Here is a 20,135-nt window from a genome sequence, read left to right as displayed (position 1 = left end):
TCCCCTCCATCCTGTCCAAGAGCATTGACTGAATATCTCAAGTCCAACTTAAATATCCAGTTGGAGAATACGTGAGCAATAGATATTTGGGTGGATGGCAAGAAGGCATTAATTCCCAAGTCCTTGCTCCACCATCCATATATTCAAACTGGTACTCCGGGGACCCCATCATTCTGACCAGATTTTGATATTGTTCAGTATTTATTGATGAATTTCCATTTCTGTGTGCCAATCAGGAAAAGCCATGAATGGATCCTCCTCTAGGTTGCCCACTTCAGGAACATGGCTGCGATTTGTAGTGTATTGAAAGTTGCATTGTGTATTTTCTCACTTGAGGCTACCATGCACACATGAACCAGCAGAGAGAGTCAATTCAGAAGCGATATTGAAGGATTCATCTTTAACAGACTGTGCAGTTCTAATTCTAAATGTCGCTGGCTAAAATATATAACTGTTTCTGTCCCGCGCACTTCACTGCAATGTCTCCTGGTGTTTTCTATTGCGGGAAGTCACATACTGCAGCCATCCTTGTAAATGGTATAATATTTGGAGACCTAGCATCACTGAAGTTTCAGGTTTTTAGGCATCTTGAAGTTTGGTTAGGTCTCACCACTGCCAACAGAAAGCAAAGAATCAGTTTTGCAACCTTTTAGTCAAAGAAATCAGGTCTCCAGCAGGAATTATACAGGTGGCAGAAAGCTAAATAGTGTCAACTAGGGATTACTGCTTTCTGAGTGAACCTCCTCTTGGACAACATCACAATGCCTGTTCACAGACTTAAGAGCAAAAAGCCAATGTAACCCATTTAATTATGGCGTCAGCCACGGCCCAGTTGGTGGCACACTTACTCCTGAATGAGAAGGTTGTGGGTTCAAACCCCACTCCAAAGACTTGAGCACAAAGTCTAGGCCGACACTTCCAGTGCAAAACTGAGGGAATATTGCATTGTCAGAGGTGCCATCTTCTGGATAATATGTCAAACTGAAGTTCTGTCTGCCTGAAATGTATAGTACTATCTTTCTTCTGATAGGTAACTGATTTTCACCAGTTAGGATACAAGGTGCCCCAGGGTCCTGCCAGATCTGGTGGTGGGGAGTATGGGGAGGTTTTGGGTGTGCTGCTGGCTGCCCGGGAATGGTCTAAGTATGGTGAGTGGGAAGGTCTTCCACACAGCAAATGTTATTTTTCAAACTTCCATCTGGTGGGTCTCTGGAGCTGCAGAGTGTTTAGCACTGCTGCCTTACACACCAGGCAACTGAATTCAATTCCAGCCTTGGGTGACTATCCGTGTGGAACCTACACTTTCTCTCCGTATCTGCAAGGGTTTCCTCCAGGTGCTCCAGTTCCCTCCCACAGTCTAAAAGACATTCAGGTTAGGTGGATTGGCTGTGCTAAATTGTCCCTTAGTGTCCAAAGAGGTGCAGGTTAGGGGGATGGGTCATGCCAAATTGTCCCTTAATGTCCAAAGACATGCAGGCTGGGTGGATTGGCCATGCTGAATTGTCCCTTGATGTCCAAAGATGTGCAGGTTAGGTGGATTGGCCATGTTAAATTGTCCCTTAGTGTCCAAAGATGTGCAATTAGGGGGATTGGCCATGATTAATGCCTGAGGTTACAGGTATAGAATGGGGGAAGGAATGGGCCTAGATAGTGCTCTTTCAGGGGCTGGGTGCAGATTCAATGGGCTGAATAGCCTCCTCCTGCACTGTAGGGATTCTATCCTCAGCTTGCAGCCAGGGCAGCTGTTAACCCATTCAGACAAGATGAGCTTGAAGTCTCTGTCTTCAACAGAGCGGAAAGAAGATGTATGATGTGTCTCTGAAATAAGGGACTTTCCAGCCCTTTTGCACATACACAAGGGAGGATATGCTCATTGTCCGTGTCTGAGCTGGACCTGGTTTTGTGTAAGTGTAGCTGAAGACAGGCTGTGAAAAGCAAATCATGTGATTGTTTTCAGGGATTAAGCTCTAAGTATGAATGAAAGGGCTGGCTTTAAATAGTCGTTCGAGATCAATCTAATCCACATCACTGTAGAACATCCCCGAGGGTTTAAGGCAAAAGAATCTATTTTGGATTAACGCCCCTTTTCTAAAAAAAAGAAAAAAAGATTTGATTTGTTTTATGGTACTTTTCAAGCCGTCGCAAAACACTTTACAGCCAATGAAGTCTCCTTTTATCGGAGGATAATTACTGTTGTAAAGGAAGAAGCACAGAAGCCAATTTGTGCACAGCATGGCCCCAAGTGCAGCAATGAGCCTAATGGCCAGATAATGTGATGTTGGCTGAGAGGTAAATATTGGCTGGGGCACTGGGGAGAACAGCCCTGCTGCTTTTGAAATTATGCCGTGATCCTTTAACATCTTGCAGGGAGACCTGGTTGAGCATCTTATCCAAAAGTGGCACCTCCAGCAATGCAACACTTTCTCAATACTGCCCTGAGAGTGTCAGCTTAGACTTTGTACTTGGGTTACTGGAGTGGGATTTGAGCCCACAGTCGCCTGGCTCAGGTGAGAGAGTGCTGCAAACTGAGCCATGCCTGATGGACTTCTGCTCTTTCAAGGATGCCTTGACAAGTACATTAATACGATGACAGCAGAGGATATGATCCTGAGAAGGATAGGAGGCCTTAATTCAGTTGGGCAGCATGGTCAGTGCAGGCTTTGAGGGCCAAAGGGCCTGTCCATGTGCTGTAATTTTCTTTGCTCTTTGTTCTTTGACTGTCTTGGCTTTAAGCGTTTCGAATCAACAGGCCTTGTTACTTTGTTCTGAAATAGCCAAGAGGTTGGGCGCTCAGAGACCAGTGATCTCCAGTTTTCACTCCCCTGATCTGATTTGATTTATTATTGTCACGTGTTGGCATACAGTGAAAAGTACTGTTTCTTGCACGCGTTACAGACAAAGCATACCATTCATAGAGAGTGCAGAATGTAGTGTTACAGACGTAGCTAGGGTGTAGAGAAAGATCAACGTAATGTGAGATAGGTCCATCCAAAAGTCTGATGGCAGCAGGGATTAAGCTGTTCTTGAGTAGTTGGTATGTGACCTCAGACTTCTGCATCTTTTCCAATGGAAGAAGGTGGAAGAGAGAATGTCTGGGGTGTGTGAGGTCCTTAATTATGCTGGCTGCTTTTCCGAGGCAAAATTTATCATCCATGTAAATCCCGTTGGAGACCCGATTCCCTTGGCTAAAAGACTGCCAATCCAGCTCCTTGTGTTTCAACAGCAGTGGAGATCCAACAGAAGTTTGGTGCCAGCTCTCCCAAAAATCGGGTCCTTTTACGTGGATTGTGGGAGGTGGGGGGGGGGGGGAGGTGGGGGGGGGGGGGGCTGGAATCAATATGCGCCTCCCCTCAACGTCACTTCTTTAATGCAGAAAGTTCCTGTCGACACTGGTGTTCAAGTCAGTTGAAGTGGTCCACCTCAAGCAGGATGTGTTAATGATGAACCCATTGAATGTGGCTCGCCACGAGAAAATGAGGGAGCTTTTCAATCAGACTTGGCTGAAAGCCCAGTTTGTGTGTGAGATGCAAGCCTGAAGCATACTTACAGTGTTTCTGCACTGCCGTGAAGTAAAGCGATAGTCAGAGGCAGTTCAAAACACAAAACTCCCCAAGGAAAGGTGTGAGGAGTGTACAAAATATGTTGATTAATCTGTTTGCTCATAGTTTTTTCTTTTGACTCCAAACAGTTGCGATGGGACAGATGCAATTGTCCCTTTTCTCCCATATCCTGACATTTGTGTATTGTACCCTGCTATGTGTTTCTCAGAGTCAATGGTGTGCTGTGTTTTTTTTGGCCTAGGTTGTCAGCAGGGTAGCCGCTCAACAAGGTTTTGACTTGGATCTCGGATATAGGCTGCTGGCTGTATGTGCTGCAAACAGAGACAAGTTCACTCCAAAATCAGCAGGTAGGAAAAAGTATTTGTGTTTTCTGTAGATCTGCAAGGTATCCCCCTCCTTCCTCCCTCAAACAAGACTTACCTTAAAATAAATATTGCCTTTTGTGTAAAATGGCTGAGATGTATTTAAAACGTAGCCATTTTTCCTTGCCCTCCCCCCCCCCAAGTTACTTTGAATAATTTCAACTCTCTGTGTATCAAATTCATGGTGTTCTGGGCCAATCCTGAGGTGCCAAGATTCTTGGTTGCTCCAGTCCTCTGGCATTTTATTAATCAGGATTCATGGATCAAGAAATTCAGCCAGAAACTTGCTGGTGAATATATCATGTCAAATCAATTGCTTGTTGAATGGACTAGAATGTGTTATCCCTGTTGATTGCTGTGAAAACAGATACAGATGACACACATGAATGCTCATATGCATGTGCGTGCACACATGTGCACAAGCCCAACATATGTACATGTGTGTGTGCGTGCGCGCACACACACACACACGCGCGCACACACACACACACACACAATTAAAGAACACTTTGCTTTGGGATTATTTAGCTTGGGTCACAAGAGAGTGAAGTCCTTCGGTTGGCTGCCCACATTTATTTTGCCGACATTTGCCGTAGCCTCGTAGCGCTGTGAGAATGGAACAATGTCAGTGTTGTGCAATGTCTGTTATGTAAGCATCAAGTCTAGGTGTTCCTTTTAAAGTAGTCAATTGCAGAGGAAACTTGTTCTTGTACATTTTAAAGAAACAAAACTGCCCATTTCAATTTGCTGAGAAATGCCTACACTGCTGCCTGGTGAAGACTTTGTCATCTGCTCAATTGGTTTTGTAGCCCTGAGTGAGTGCCTCTGCCCTCTGAAGAGGGAGCAGGACGTAAATTGCCTGCAGGGTAAAACTGGCACAACGCAAACCGTCCCTTACAGGATGAGCATTTTTTTTAAACCACATCAAAGCCCTTGACCCTATGACCTTGAGACTTAGCCCTGTATTTTGTCACTAGAGTGGCCAACTTGCGCTTCTTTCTCTCACGCCTGCAAAACTGCACAGTCAATTATCATCGATGTCAGTCATCATTCACTGTCACTCACTGTCACTTGTCCACAATGATTCACCAACCAGCAGTGGAAACATTCTGAGGGCAATAAAAACAGTTGATTAAAGTTCACGTTGAATCATTGCATGCTACACAACTCAGGAAGCAGCCACTATTTCTCTTTTTTGTGGACCCAGAATCTTAATCTTTCCCCCATTTTGATTGCTACTTCTTGATTTGCCAGCTTGACTCTTAACTTGCACATGTATTTAGTGGAAGCCCAACTAATACAAAGGATCACTTGCTGAATGCTGCTGCTAATGTTCTCCAAGCACTGTTATGTTTGTGTACATCAGCAAGTCTTGGTGCCAGTAGTATTGCGGCTACAAGAGCAGGTCAGAGGCTAGGAATGCAGTGGCAAGTAACTCACCTTTTGATTCTCCAAAGCATGCCCACCATCTACAAGACACAAGTCAGGAGTGTAATGGAAAACTCTCCATTTGCCTGAATGAATGCAGTTCCAACACCACTTGAGAAGCTCAACACCACCCTGGACAAAGCAGCCCCCCTTGATCAACACGGTAACCACCACCTTCAATATTGACTTCTCCCATTACTGGCACACAACAGCAGTGTATGCCATCTACAAAGTTTGCCACAGAAACTCCCCAAAGCACCTTCAGCAGAACCTTCCACCCCATGACCTCGACCATCTACCAAGGGTGACACGACGGCACAGTGTTTAGCACTGCTACCTCACAACGCCAGGGACCCAGGTTCAATATCGACCTTGGGTGACTGTGTAGAGTTTGCATGTTCTCCCTGTATCTGCGTGGGTTTCCTCTGGGTGCTCCAGTTTCCTCCCACACTCCAAACGTGTGCAGGTTAGGTTAATTGGCCATGTTAAGTTGACCCTTAATGTCAAGGTGATTAGCAGGGTAAATACATGAGATTATGGGGATAGGGCCTGGGTGGGATTGTTGTTGGTTCAGGCCAACAGGCCATGACCTCCTTCTGCACTGTAGGGATTCTATTCTATGATCCTATCTAGAAGGACAAGGGCAGCAGAAACATGGGAACATCACCACCTGAAAGTTCCTCTGCAAAGCTCTCACCATCCTGACTTGGAAATATATCACCATTCCTTCGCAGTCGCTGAATCAAAATCCTCCCTAATAGCACTTGTGGGTGTACCTACACCATGTGGACTGCGGCGGTTCAAGAAGGCAGCACACCACCACCTTCTGAAGGGCAATTAGAGATGGGCATTAGATGCTGGCCTAGCCAACAATGCCCACTTCCCTTGACAGAATTTTATAAAGCCCCCTGACCTCAGCAGTTGGATTTGAATAAAGTTGGCCAGTGAAGGAAAGTGAATGCCATTTATCTCACTACTGCTGATAAATATTAGTCCATTTAAACAAGTCAGTTTTTCAAAGAATCGACAAAGCAATTTTCTGCTTTCATCCATTGTGCCTCACTGGTCAGGATGTTCTCTGGGCTAGTCATCAGTCTGTACTGAGGTGGCCGATCTCTGCTGGAGGTGCAGGGCAGGCGAGGAGTTAGCCCTGGCGATGGTGGTTAATTGGCCATTGCCCTTGGTGCAGCTATCCTGAGTGTAACGGTTGGCGAGGATTCTGGCTCGTCATCAATATCTAGTGACCCCTGCTGGGGGGTATGCCTGGGAGCTGGGCCAGGACAGAGTGGAATTCCACTGCAATACCTTCCACTGCCAGACAGCTTACTGACCCTTGTGTCTCAGCATACACACATACACACATATACACACACATGCAAGTGCACACACATACGTGCACATGTACACACATACAACCCACATGCGCACACACGCACACGCGCACACACACGTGCGCGCATGCTCTCATGCGATGTATTGAAAAGGGTCTGACAACTCCTTATCTGTGTGGGTAGTATGTGCTATGGTTGGGGCTCATGCAAAACTGAGTGCAGAGGAAGACTCCCTTCCTCTTAGCAGTGGCAATCACTGACTGATTACTGTTTGACAGTGCCGGAAGGTTAAAAAAAAATTAAACAAGGAAGTGTGCCGCATAATATTCAGCACAATCCCCTAACCCCACTTGTTATAGTACAATTAATCATTAACCTTCAGGACTGGGAGCAGGAATCTAGTGTGTAAAAAAAATTCCTTCACTTCCATTTGTAAAATTAATTTTTGCAGAAGCCTATTTCACAAAGTTTATAACAGCGAAGCTCATGGAGGAGAGAAATACAGGCAGTACATACCTTCACTGTATTTGATGTAACAGATCTCTAGTATGTTTTCTTGTTGCTTGTTCTATGTCATTAACACATCAGCAAGTTGCATTTTCAGAGTGCTCTATGTGTCAAAGAAAGAGCCCTTCCTAGTCCACACTGCACTTTTGAATGAGTACTGAAATTTGTACCACACTTACTGCTGTCCAGTTGCAGAATGGACGATTGTAGCACATTAGCCACACATTAGCCCCTTGTGCCTGTCGCTCTGCCCAATTTCCACATTGGCAACTTGGCAAAAGCAAAGCTCACCAATTCTGTGACCTTTGAAGAACAGCTGAGCCTGTACAATTTACATTACGAGCATCATAGAATCCCGATAGTGCAGAAGGAGGCCATTCGGCCCATCAAGTCTGCACTGACTCTCTGACAGAGTAACTTAGCCAGAGCCACCACCAGCCTATCCCCTAACCTCACATATTTCCTATGGTTAATCCATCTAACCTACGTATCTTGGGACATTAAGGGGCAATTTATCATGGCCAATCCTCCTAACCTGCACATCTTTGGTCTGTGGGAGGAAATTGGAGCACTCGGTGGCACAGTGGTTAGCAGTGCTGCCTCACAGCACCAGGGACCTGGGTTCAATTCTGGCCTCGGGTCACTGTCTGTGTGGAATTTGCATGTTCTCCCTCTGTCTGCTTGGGTTTGCCCTGGGTGCTCTGGTTTCCTCCCACACTCCAAAGATGTGTGGGTTAGGTGGATTGGCCATGCTAAATTGCCCCTTAGTGTCAGGGGGACTGGTTAGGATAAATGCATAGGGTTAGGGCCTGGGTGGGTTTGTGGATGGAGCAGACTTGATGGGCCAAATGGCCTCCTCTGCACTGTAGGATTCTATGAAACTCACACAGACAGAGTGAATGTGCCGTATCGACACAGCCCGTGACCCGAGGCCGGAATTGAACTCACGTCCCTGGCGCTGTGAGTGCAAAAGTGCTGTCTTTGTGGTTTTGTGTCACTGCACTGCCTGGTACACGATTGGCAGTTAATGGTCGAGCTGCCCAATTAGATTCACCCATGAGCCTGGTTGTCCAAGGAGAGAGCAGTATTTGGGCAAAGGCCTGAGTGCCACTGCTCAGCCCTCACTGTTCAAATGCTCGAGTTGGAGTTAGCATACAATCCTGTGATGTTTGCACATGTGACGGGGCAAGAGTGCCAGTCTCGTCATCTAAGCCTAGATTCACTATGGCCTTTAGTATCAGACTGCCTGAGGTTTGTTTTCATCATGACGCGTTAATCCTGTGCCTTTTGTCAGATTTCTGAAAGAAACATCCAATGAGTTGGATGTCTGACCAACAGACCACGGGTCACCCACAGCCCAGCCAGTCTGGCCCACAGAGCTCAAACATCTCAGTGTTTATTTACAATTCTCCCCTCCTCCTCAAACAATCACCACAATAAAACACTCCCCATAACACTATTCCTGGAATGTCACATTCCCCTAACTAGCATTTGAAACACTTTTTATCAGCTCCCTTGAAAAGTGCAGCCACATTCAGGGGGTTTGTTTAGCTCAGTTGGCTGGACAACTGTTTTGTGATGCAGAATGACATCAACGGCGGCATGGGTTCAATTCCCTGGGGTGGCACGGTGGCACAGTGAGTAGCACTGCTGCCTCACAGCGCCAGGGACCCAGGTTCAATTCCCGGCTTGGGTCATTGTCTGTGCAGAGTCTGCACGTTCTCCCCGTGTCTGCATGGGTTTCCTCTGGGTGCTCCAGTTTCCTCCCACACCTCAAAGATGTGCGGGTTAGGCTGATTGGCCATGCTAAGTTGCCCTTTAGTGTCAGGAGAGATTATGGGGATAGGGCCTGGGTGGGATTGCGGACAGTGCAGTCTCGATGGGCCGAATGGCCTCCTTCTGCACTATAGGGATTCTATGATTGCGGATTATTATTTATTCACGTAAGTTCTCTTGGTTAGTTTAGAATAAATTTCAAAGCAACTAGTTTGGAATGAGTAAAACCAGACCTGTTAGCATGTAGTAACATCTGATTTTTATAAATGTTGGTTATGTCACTGTGCGCTTTGCATGTATTCTGTAATATGTGTGATTGCTGTGTAATAAAACGGTGTCCCACTTGATTGTTATGCTGAGTGTATTTAAAGGGGCAGGCACTTGTCAGTCAGTTCTTGGATGGGAACACAGGGTGGCTTCACAAGCAGGACAATGAAGAAATGGATCTGTTACATTCAGTGACAAAATTGCTTCGTAAGCATTTTACAGGATTTAACCGCATTGCTATCTCACTTTTGAGGTTGTGTGCAAATTAACCAGGGTGAAAGCACACCTTGGGGTACTGTGAGCAGTTCTGGGCATTGCCCTTTAGGGGGGATATATTGATAGGATTCATCGGAATGATGCCTTGGGCGGCACAGAGGTTGGCACTGTTGCCTCTCAGCACCAGGGACCTGGGCTTGGTTCCCAGCTTGAGCCACTCTGTGCAGAGTCTGAACATTCTCCCCACGTCTGTGAGGGTTTACTCCAAGTGCTCCAGTTTCCTCCCACATTGATTCCCGTGCTGATTAGGTGTATTGGCATGCTAAATTTTCCCTCAGTGTACCTGAACAGGCACAGGAATGTGGCGACTAAGGGATTTTCGCAGTAACTTCATTGCAGTGTTTTTGTAAGCCTGTTTGTGTAACACTAAAAAAAACTTTAAACAGATAAGCAACAAGAAGTGAATGAACAAGCTTAGGTTGTATTCCCTGGAATTTAGATGGGTAAGGGGCTGATTTGATCAGTTTTCAAAACATTAAACGGAACAGATAGAAACTATTTCTGCTAGTTGGGGAGTCTGTGATTGTGCGGTATGGTCTACAAATTAGAGTCAGACCTTTTGAAGGGTGAATTGAGGTGACATTTCAAAGCACAAAGGATGGTTGAAGTTTGGAACTCTGTTCCACAATTGGCGATTGTTGCTTAATCAGCGGTGAAGTTTAAAACTGTGATAGACTTTTGTAAGTGAAAGGCATTAAATAGGAGGCAAAGGCAGATAGTTTTGCCCGACCACCCAAGGCAGGTTTTTACTCCATGGAGTCCCTATTTCCTGCAGAAAGTATTGTTGACAAAACTTATTCCCAGTATGGCCTTCCTATCTCTTCATTCCCCAAAGTATGCCTTGATCTTGGCTGCAGATGCACTTAGCTAGTTGGTGGGGTAACGATGTGAGATTTTGAGCATCGATTGAGGGTAGTGAAGCCAAGGCAAACAGTGCTGTTCTGTCTTTAGATGCCACATCTGTTTTTGTTCAGTCTACGTCTAGGCTGTGCATGAACCTCCATCAATCCTACTTCACCTAAATGTAACAGCAGCTCCTCCTTTGGACTTCTGCAGAGTGCAGTTTGAGATTTGTGCCCCCTCCAGTTAATGCAGCTCCCTACACATCATTTGTAAACTCCACAGCACCCTTCCCAGTGCTGAGACCGTGTTTGAATTCCAGGACAGAAAGTACTCACCACAAAGGGCAGATGTGCTGAAATCGAGAGCCCTGGTTCTCATTAAGTTGGACAACATTCCAGCTGGCTGCATTGCATCGTGAGGTCACTGAAACCTGAGCTAGAAGGGTGTCTGGAGAAACGGGAGTTACCCGCTTTGTATTCATTGGCACTCTGTTCAGTATTAACGAGTGGCCGTGCGTTTTTGTATGTGAGGGCATGTCATTGCTGCAGTAAAGCCAGATAGAGAAGAGCTGAAATAGTTAATGTGATGATTCCAGCAAGGCAGTGAAGTCACGCTGCCAAGCATTGCATTTAAATTTCCAGCCTCCTTGTCTTTGTTAGGGGCCCAAATCAGGCAGTGGGGAGATGAGGCCAGAGTCGGGGAACTACAGTTCATAGCAGACCCTTCATATGGCACGCACACAGAGACACATATACACATGCACAGACACATGTATATAGAGACACATACACACATGCACAGAGACACATACACGTGCACAGAGACACGTGCACAGATACAGACAGAGTGGCACACGTAGACACATGACACACAGACATGGAGTTACAGATACAGAGACACGCACAGACTCCTCACAGATACACACACATGCACACAGAGACAAACAAACACAGGCAAGCACAGAGACACATGCGCACAAACACAGAAAGACACATACATTTGCACATTCTCACACACAGACCCCACAGGTACACACACATGCACACAGAGACACACAAACGCAGAGACACATGCACATAGACACACACGCAGACCCCCACATGTATACACGCACAGCCACACACATCAGACACATGTGCACAGACACACACCATAAATGCTGTTGTCAATATTCAAGCAAAGGCCTTGAGGGCAGGATTACTTCATGAAGCTGAGGTTGTGTGGTTGCTGGGAGACTGCTGAACAAATCACATGATAGCAATAAACCCTCAGCCATTTGATGGAACAGATGGTGGCGCAGGCTCTGTGATACTGTAACCTGCTGGATGAAACTCAAGTGCTGAGGTCACAGCATCTGATGGACTTGGTGTTGTCAGAGAGAAATATTAATTCACAAAACCTCCAGTCGAGTCTGAAATGAACAGACTGGTGTCCGCTGTCCACTGTTCTTCTGGCTCAGAATCAAGCTACACAGCTCATTGCTGCTATTTTGAATTATTTAGTCATCCAAATTAAGCAATACAGCAACAGAAGCAATTTTCTTTGTTCAAAATAATTTAAATGAACAATTCAAATTAATGAGGGGTATTGTGATGACAGGAGTAGGTTCCTTACGATTAAATGTAAAAATTCAAATGGGATACACTCCAATACCTTCATGTTTCTCGATCCTAAGGAGCCCTTGGGAGTTTGCAGGTGGGTAGAACGTGGACCTCCCCTGGATTCATGGTTAAAAAAAGCTAAGGCTTGACATTAGCAATAAATCAGCCAAAAGCAATAGAACATCAAGTCTGATAGAGAGGCCCAAATTAAGGCAAAACTCCCTCAGTAGATTCATCAACCTGTGACTTCCTCAGGCAAGATTTTAACCATTTCCGAGCACCAACCATAGGACATTTAGATTTCCTTTTGTCTTGTCAGCAATGATAGAAGCTAGGAAAGAAATGGCGTTCCTTATCCATGGCATTACTAATGGCAAGACGATAGATTCATATTACATTACAAACTGCATGCGCCAACCCAAAAAATTAGTTCTGCAAGTGTTGGCTGGAGTAGTGAGGGGGAAAAGGGACAGTGTCCGTGTTAGAGGAGTCTATGCTTCTCGCTCTATCTATCCATCAGAAACTACGCAAAGGGGGCAAAGACCTAGTCCAAAGTGCCTATCTTTTATCCCTTGTCCCTTTTCCCCTGAAGTATCCAAGAGTTGCGTCCATCAAGATTAGGAAATCTGACTGAGTGGCCTACTCCCATTCCCAGGGTGGAATTTTACACCAGTGTGATTTTCTGGTCTCACCAAAGTCCATGGACTTCGGAATAGTTCGCTATGTTTTATGACCCTGCTCCCGCTGCAATGGAACCATAAAATTCCATGCTTTGTTATAGAGTCATAGAATTCCTACAGTGCAAGGCCATTCGGCCCATTGGGTCTGCACCGGCCACAATGTCATCCAGGCCCTATTTCTGTAACCCCACATATTTACCCTGCTAATCCCCCTACCACTAGAATCAATTTAGGATGGCCAATCAACCTAACCCATACACCTTTGGACTGTGGGAGGAAACTGGAGCACCCGGAGGAAATCAGTGCAGATACGGGGAGACCGTGCAAACTCCACACAGACAAACCCGGATCCCTGGCACTGTGAGGCAGCAGAACTAACCACTGTGCCACCATGCAGGAATCACGGAAAACTGTTCATGTTAGTGAAGTCTTTCAGCAAAGGGAGATGGGGGTCTGTGCTGCCAGTTCAAGTCTTTGCACTGGTATTCAGAATTACTTTTTCTTTCAAATTCTCATGGCTTGTTTCAGTAGCAAATAATACACCACAGTCCTCACTGCAAGTTTTATCCCATTCCAAAGCAGCCCAATTCTACTTCTTGCCATAATTTTTGAACCTATGGCCTTGGCTGTGGAATTCCAGCTTTAAACTTCACCACTCTGTCTCCTCCTTTGAGACTTACCACTTTGCCCAAACTTTGGTCACCCCACTTCATATCTCTGCCTGGCTCAAACAAATTTTGTTTGATGACATTCCTGGGTAGCAGCTTGGCCTGTTTAGGTGCTTTGTAAATGGAAGTCCTTGTTGCAGCATGGTTGACTCTTAACTGCCCTGTGACATGATGTGGCAACCCCACAAGGGTCAGGGCCTGTTAGGGATGGGCAACAGATTCTGGCCCTGCTGCCAGTGCCCACATCTCCTGAAAGAATGAAAAAGCATCAAGAGGATTCTGTCGGTCTTGATCCCATTAGCTTCTGGCCACCCTCAATCTTAAAATAAAAAGATTCCCTGCTTCTGAATTTAAAGCTAATATCTGCGAGGAGGAGTATAGAATTGTACAGATTCCATTCAAAGCAAGCTTGTGTCCAAAGAGGAAAACTCTGAGACTTTGTACCTGCCTGGAATGTCCTTCCTGTTTCCTGTCAAGGAACTTGCTTCATTCAGTAGACACTATGAAGTGTAGATTTGTCTGTGGGGAGAGTTTAGAGTTAAAATGCTTACACACAAGCTTTTCATTTAAGAATTATGCAGTATGAACATGAATGCAACTTTAGCTTGGCACCTGGTCAAGTGTTATACCTTAAAGTTCAAGTACAATTGTTGTTTTGAGAACGGTTGGCTGTTGAATTTAGCAAAAATGATATATGGCACACGGGAGGTTGTCTACCTGGAATTATCATGGGATGGTTATAGCTCAGAAAGAGGCCATTCAGCCAATTGAGGCTATACTGGCTCTCTGCAAGAGCATACTGCCTGGACCCACTTCCAATGCCTTTCCCCCACCGCCCTGCAACTTATATGCTTTTCAGTGAATTATCTGTCTGTTGAAAGCTCTGATTGAACCACACACGCAGGCAGTGCATCCCAGATCCTAAACACTCGCCGTGTTTTTTTTAAAGGTTTTTCAGCATGTGGACATTGCTTCTTTTGCCAGTCACCTCAAATTGGCACTGTGCTTGTAGACCCTTCTGTTTCTCTTTATGTACTCCGTTCAGGCCCCCCATGGTTTTGAATTAGTAGCAGTAATGTTCCTCATGTTGGCAAGCAAACATGTGAGGGTTTATTAAAGTCTCTGTTTTCTGGGGAGTTATGTGGCTCACCCCCTTACAGCCTTACAGCAGTATAGCATCAAAGGCCTTTATCGCCTTGCGCATTTTTCAATCAATATTAAAATATTAATCTGTTGACGAGAACTATATTTCAGTTCACCGGTACACTTGTGGTTATTTAAACAATACAGGGATTGATTGACATTGGATTCACCCAAAGGTGTAGGACCCTGTGTTAACTGCACATCCAGGCAACAGGGACCTTGGCATGATGGCAAGATGGTATAATGGAATGGTTTTAACCTCTCTGCCATTGTTGGCGGACCAAGGAGCTGTCTCAGCAACAGGCATGGAATAATACAATAACCCGGCCTAAGCAGGTCCTTTGAAGGATCAACCCAAATAGTTCCACTCCCGTAATCTTTCCCTGTGGACTGACAGCATTCACATTTAGGTAGCAATGTCTTTAGGTCTGTAAGAGGTGCCTTTTTCTCACGACTCTATCATTCGTAAAGTCCTGAGTAGCATTTCTATCTTTTACAGGCTGTTATACCTGCACCCTGTACTTTAAAAATTCGGGTTTCTGGGGCACGGCATGGTTAGAAAATCACAGAATCCCTACAGTGCAGAGAGAGATCTTTCAGCCTGACAACAGTCCCACTCAGACCCCATCATAACCCCACGTATTTACCCTGCAAATCTCCTGACACAAAGGGGCAATATAGCATGGCCACTCACTCTAACCCGCACATCTTTGGACTGTGGGAGGAAACTGGAGCACCCGAAGGAAACCCACGCAGACATGGGGAGAACATGCAAACTCCACACAGACAGTGACTCAAGGCCAGAATTGGACCCGAGCTCCTGACACTGTGAGGCAGCAGTGCTAACCACTGTGCTGTATAATTTGGAAGCCAAATGGAGGAAGAGGTCAGTCAATTCTCCAGGAGTGGAAGTAAAAGCAGAGAGTTTACAGTGAACCTCTGCAAAACCTTGGTTGCATCACAACGCTGTCCCCCATCTTACAAAAGACAATGGAGAATATGGAAAAATGATTTAACAGAATGGTGCCGGAGCTCTGAGATGAGCCACCAGGTAAGACTGAATGATTTGGAGGTCTAATCCTTGGGAAAGAGAAGATCCAAGGTGACCCAATGGAGGCCTTTTATTATGAAGGAGTTTGACTCGGTCAGTGGAGAGAAATGTCTCCTCTTGTAGGTGGAACAAAAACTGAGGGGGGGGGGTGGTGGTTCATAACTAAAAGTTTAGCCCCACTTCAATCTAATAAAGAACACCCAGAGAGAGGTTAGAATGTGGAACTTGATACCACACAGAGGTATTTGAGGTGGAAACTATTGGTACATTTCACAGGTAGCTGCGTAAACCCGAGAAAGGACTAGAAGAATTTAAGGGAAGGATTAGAGGATTTAAGGTGGAAGGAAGCTTGTGTATGGAGCATGAAATCATAGAAGTTACAGAATCCCTACTGTGCAGAAGGAGGCCATTCAGCCCATCCAGTCTTCACTGACAACAATCCCACCTAGGCTCTATCCCCGTAACCTACATATTTACCCCAATAATCTCTCTAACCTATCCAGGACTCTAAGGGGCAATTTAGCACAGTTAGTGCACCTAACCCGTACATCTTTGGAGTGTGGGAGGCTGGAGGAAACCCATGCAGACATGGGGAGAATGTGCAGACTCCACAGAGACAGTCACCCGAGGCCGGAATTGAACCTGGGTCCCTGGCACTGTGAGGCAGCATTGCTAACCACTGTGCCACCGTGACTAGTTTGGTGCCAGCTAGCTATTGAATCTGGGACTGTCCCACTTGCATTTCTTCGGTTTCACACAGGGCCCAGCTTTTTACAAGAGGGGTATGGCCATTTTGAAAAAGTGTGGGTGGGGGAGAATTTCAACCCTGAAAGTTTTAAGAACCGCATTGCCAAGACTTCAGTTTTCAAGCTTGTGTGGGGAACGGTGGAGAAAACTGATTGATGCATCTCTGCAGCAATGAGCCAGTGAATGGGTTAAAACTCAACTTCATTTCCTAAGGAAAAAAAATTCACTCAGGAATCTTTTATTGAGCTTGGTGATTGCTGTGCATCAGTCCTTGTGGAGTATTTCTGTCAGGAAATGGGTTCAGCAGAAAATGGTTGCTATGCGTGAGGCAGATTGTGACAGGAACAAGGTAGGGCACCTCGCTGTTTGTGAAATCGTGACCTCATGTGGGGAGGGATTAGGCAGTTTTATTAAATCTGTGATTATCTGAAGTCTGTTCCTGCAGTAACAGACGAGGAGGGGGTTTGGGCAAAATGGAGCCCCGGTGCAATGTGTCAGTCAATAATCCTACACATCATCATCATTCCCAGTGTTTGACACAGTTCCTAACACAATAACTGTTGAGCAAAATCATTCCGGGGTGGTTTGATTTTTTTTTTATTTTGCCTCTTGCTTTTGTTGGATCGAGTGTTGCAGGCACATGAACCGCTATGCCTCCCCTCACCCCCTCCCCTCACCCCCCCCCCCCCCCCCTTCCCCCGCCCTCAGCTGAGTGATGGTATCATCCCTTGGGTAGAATTGTGAAGCAAACTGCTTAATCATGGCTCTCCCTGCGCTGGTCACAATGGTGTGTTCTGTGTGTCCTGGAAGCTCCCGCTTCAACCGCCACAGGGAATTCCTGAAAGGAGGGCTTGGTGGGCTGAGGGGGGAGGGGGTGGGGGTGGGGGTGAGATGAGGGAGGTGGGTGCTGGGGGAGACTGGAGATCACTGGCCTTAATTCTCTTTTCTCTGAAAAGGAGCGTGCAGGAATTGCGAGTAAAGTCAGCGTGTGCCCCTGAGCCACATTGGAACAGTTGCTGATGCTGAAATATGTTAAGTGTTAACTCAGTATGGCACAGCATGTGGCGTTCAGTTATTCTCCTGACTGCGGGCTCCCCGAGGTTTGTCTTTTACTGATCTCACTGTCTTAGACTGGCTTTAACTGGCTGACAAAAAGCGGGTGAGGGGAGGCGAGGGGAGGTGGGTGGGGGGGGGGGGGGGGAGGGAGGTGCAGTGACATTTCGTTGGTGTTACACAGTAGCTTTGACAGACCCTCCCATGCCACCCGCTCTGGATTTCCACGGCTCGTTAAATATCATACTGCAGAACAGGAAGGACATGCCGAGAGTCGCTGTCAAGCGTCAGTCACACAATGTTGAGTTCCACTGCTATGTTACTGCTGGATCTGCTGTGTACCACCACCAGTCAAGGTGGTGGGACTGCCTTGTGGTACAGCCTGTGGGTCAGAAATCCCAATCAGCCGAGATTGATGTGCCAGCGCTCAGGGTGCCCTTTGCTGGTGTGGTGCTGTTCTTTTGTGTCTGTTTATCGTGTGTCAGCGCCCAAGTAAAACTCGCACAAACTTGGGGTGCAGAATGGTATTAGAGCGTGCGTTCATACTCTGTGCCCACTTGACTCTCGGCCCTGGTGAAAGTACTCAAGATAGGAGGTCAGAGGAGAGGAGGAAAAAATTACAAATTTTTTAACTAATGTGACATTGGCTTGCGGTTGGTTCAATTTGGGGGGAGAAAATATCTCATCGGCCGTGAAGAACATCAAACAGAGATTACACTTAGACAAGGAATCTAATGTACAAATGGTGCCATGCCACTTCTCAGAGGAAGGAGGCAAACTGGAAAGGGGGAGTGTTGGGAGGGAGATAAGAAGAGTAATTAGGAAATTTGGCCATGAAGGGGAAAGCTGTAAGGAGGTATTTGAGTAGGAGAGAGAGCGGTAATAATGAAAATGGGTTTGCACCATAGTAACTAGGAAAATCTGGAATGGAACCAGATCCCCTCCCCCAGAGCTCCAGCTTCTATACAGTGTGACGATCTGCTGGGGCCACACTAGGTTTCCTGAGCAATGGGTCTGAGAGATTTGGCTGGAATTCAAAAGTATAACTGCTGCAAATGTGCCACGATTTTTAATAGGCCTTCCCGGCAGCCTGGTCGCAGCAGCTTTGCATTTGCCTTGTAACCAGACACCCGACGGCCATTTTTGGAGAAGCTGGTGCCACTCAGAATTCAGTAGCCTGTAGGTGCACAGTGGGATTTGCTTAAGGCTGTTTGGTTAGCCTGGCCTGACACTCGCCTGGAACTGACCAGCAAGTGCTGCTAAAATACTGGTGACTGTAAGGGCAGTATCTACAGAGCTTAAGTCGTGCCGGTTAGCTCTTTAACTCTCTGGCGCCTACAGAGGTAATTCAGCACCTTAAAAACTTCCACTAAGTTCTGGAGCCGTGTGATCTGGTAAAAGCTATTTTGTTCTGTACTTCTCTGGCTCAGTGTACTGTCACTTCTGGGGTGTTTGGTGGAGAAATGCATTTTACAGAGAAGTTATGAAGGAAAATGGAGGCACAGTGGTTAGCACTGCTGCCTCACAATGCCAGGGACCCAGGACTGATTTCTGACTAGGGTCACTGTCTGGCTGGAGTTTGCACTTGTGTGGGTTTCCTCCGGGTGCTCCAGTTTCCCCTCTCAGTCCAAAATGTACGGGTTAGGTGGATTGGCCATGCTAAATTGGCCCTTAGTGTCAGGGGGACTAGCTAGGGTAAATGCATGGTCTTATATGGAAAGGGCCTGAGTGGGATTGTGGTTGGTGCAGATTCAAAGGGCCAAATGGCCTCCTTCTGCACTGTAGGGTTTCTGTGAAGTCTGTGACAAAGCAGTGTCTATTTTGGAGAATTAAATTGAAAGAAGCATGAAGCAACCAGTTAGCATTGTGTGTTCCAACCATTAACTCTCTTATCTTGTGTGTGTGTGTTTTTGTGTTTGCACCTTGCAACCTGCCACTCATAGGCTTAGTCATATATTGCTGTGATACTCATAGTTCCCATACTAATCTCCTGCCTTCTCAAACCATACCATTTCGACCATGCACCTACTCGTGGAACACCCCCTCCCCATCCCTCGTTCCACAAACAGCTCGACCCCCACACACCACCTTCACACCTTCAGGTTCATTCAGATCCAAACTAAAAGTGATAGCTTGACATTTACACAACCTCTGACCCAGCCAACATCGTGCGTGAGGAAGCAGGGCATCAAGTGAGTAAATTCTCTGCCCTGGTGTTGCTGACATTGACAAAACCTGATTCCTGTGCTTCAAGTTTCTGTCCACATTTGAAAGTGATCAGGAATTAAAATGTGACTGTTTAACATCAACTAATGGTGTCATTAATTCCTTCTTAGCTTTAAATTAGATTTTTTTGTATGTCTTTGTATTCAACACCCTTGTGCCTGCCAGCACCAGGAAGCACCTATTTTTGCAGTGGATCTGATATAACGTGTGCTTAGAATGCAAATTTGTTTTTTCATTTTTTTTGAAGGTTTCATTTATTGGCCTTTACCCAGTGCCAGGGGCAGGTCAGGGCAATAACACAGCTGTCCGAACATATGAACCCATCAGTGTGGGTGGCACAGTGGTTAGCACTGATGCCTCATAGTGCCAGGGACCCGGGTTCGATTCCTGGCTTGCGTCACTGTTTGTGTGGAGACTGCACATTCCCTCCATGTCTGCATGGGTTTCCTTCAGGTGCTCCAGTTTCTCCCACCGTCCAAAAGTGCATGTTAGGTGCATTGGCCATGCTAAGTTCTCCCTCAGTGTACCTGAACAGGTGCCGGAATGTGGCGACGAGGGGATTTTCACAGTAGTTTCATTGCAGTGTTAATGTAAGCCGATACGTGACACTAATAAA

At 46.2% G+C, this 20,135-nt stretch overlaps 1 protein-coding gene across 11 annotated transcripts in view; it reads left to right on the top strand.

Annotated features, from left to right (window-relative positions):
- Positions 1-20,135, top strand: part of zmiz1a (zinc finger, MIZ-type containing 1a) — a 407,283-nt gene that overhangs the window by 278,883 nt on the left and 108,265 nt on the right. For 9 of the 11 annotated variants that reach the window (XM_080215834.1, XM_080215832.1, XM_080215829.1 and 6 more), the window contains exon 5: positions 3,802-3,907. In XM_080215834.1, coding sequence (XP_080071960.1) covers positions 3,802-3,907 — 106 coding nt within the window. Of the gene's footprint in view, positions 1-3,513; positions 3,620-3,801; positions 3,908-18,614; positions 18,637-20,135 lie in introns of those variants that run through there. The other 2 variants (XM_080215837.1, XM_080215839.1) reach the window with 2 other exon arrangements.

This window comes from Carcharhinus amblyrhynchos, chromosome 31, assembly GCF_965287045.1.
Source record: "Carcharhinus amblyrhynchos chromosome 31, sCarAmb.v2.hapA, whole genome shotgun sequence".
NCBI classification, from domain to species: domain Eukaryota; kingdom Metazoa; phylum Chordata; class Chondrichthyes; order Carcharhiniformes; family Carcharhinidae; genus Carcharhinus; species Carcharhinus amblyrhynchos.
Note: the sequence above shows the minus strand (reverse complement) of the source record. Positions and strands in the feature narration are given on the sequence as shown.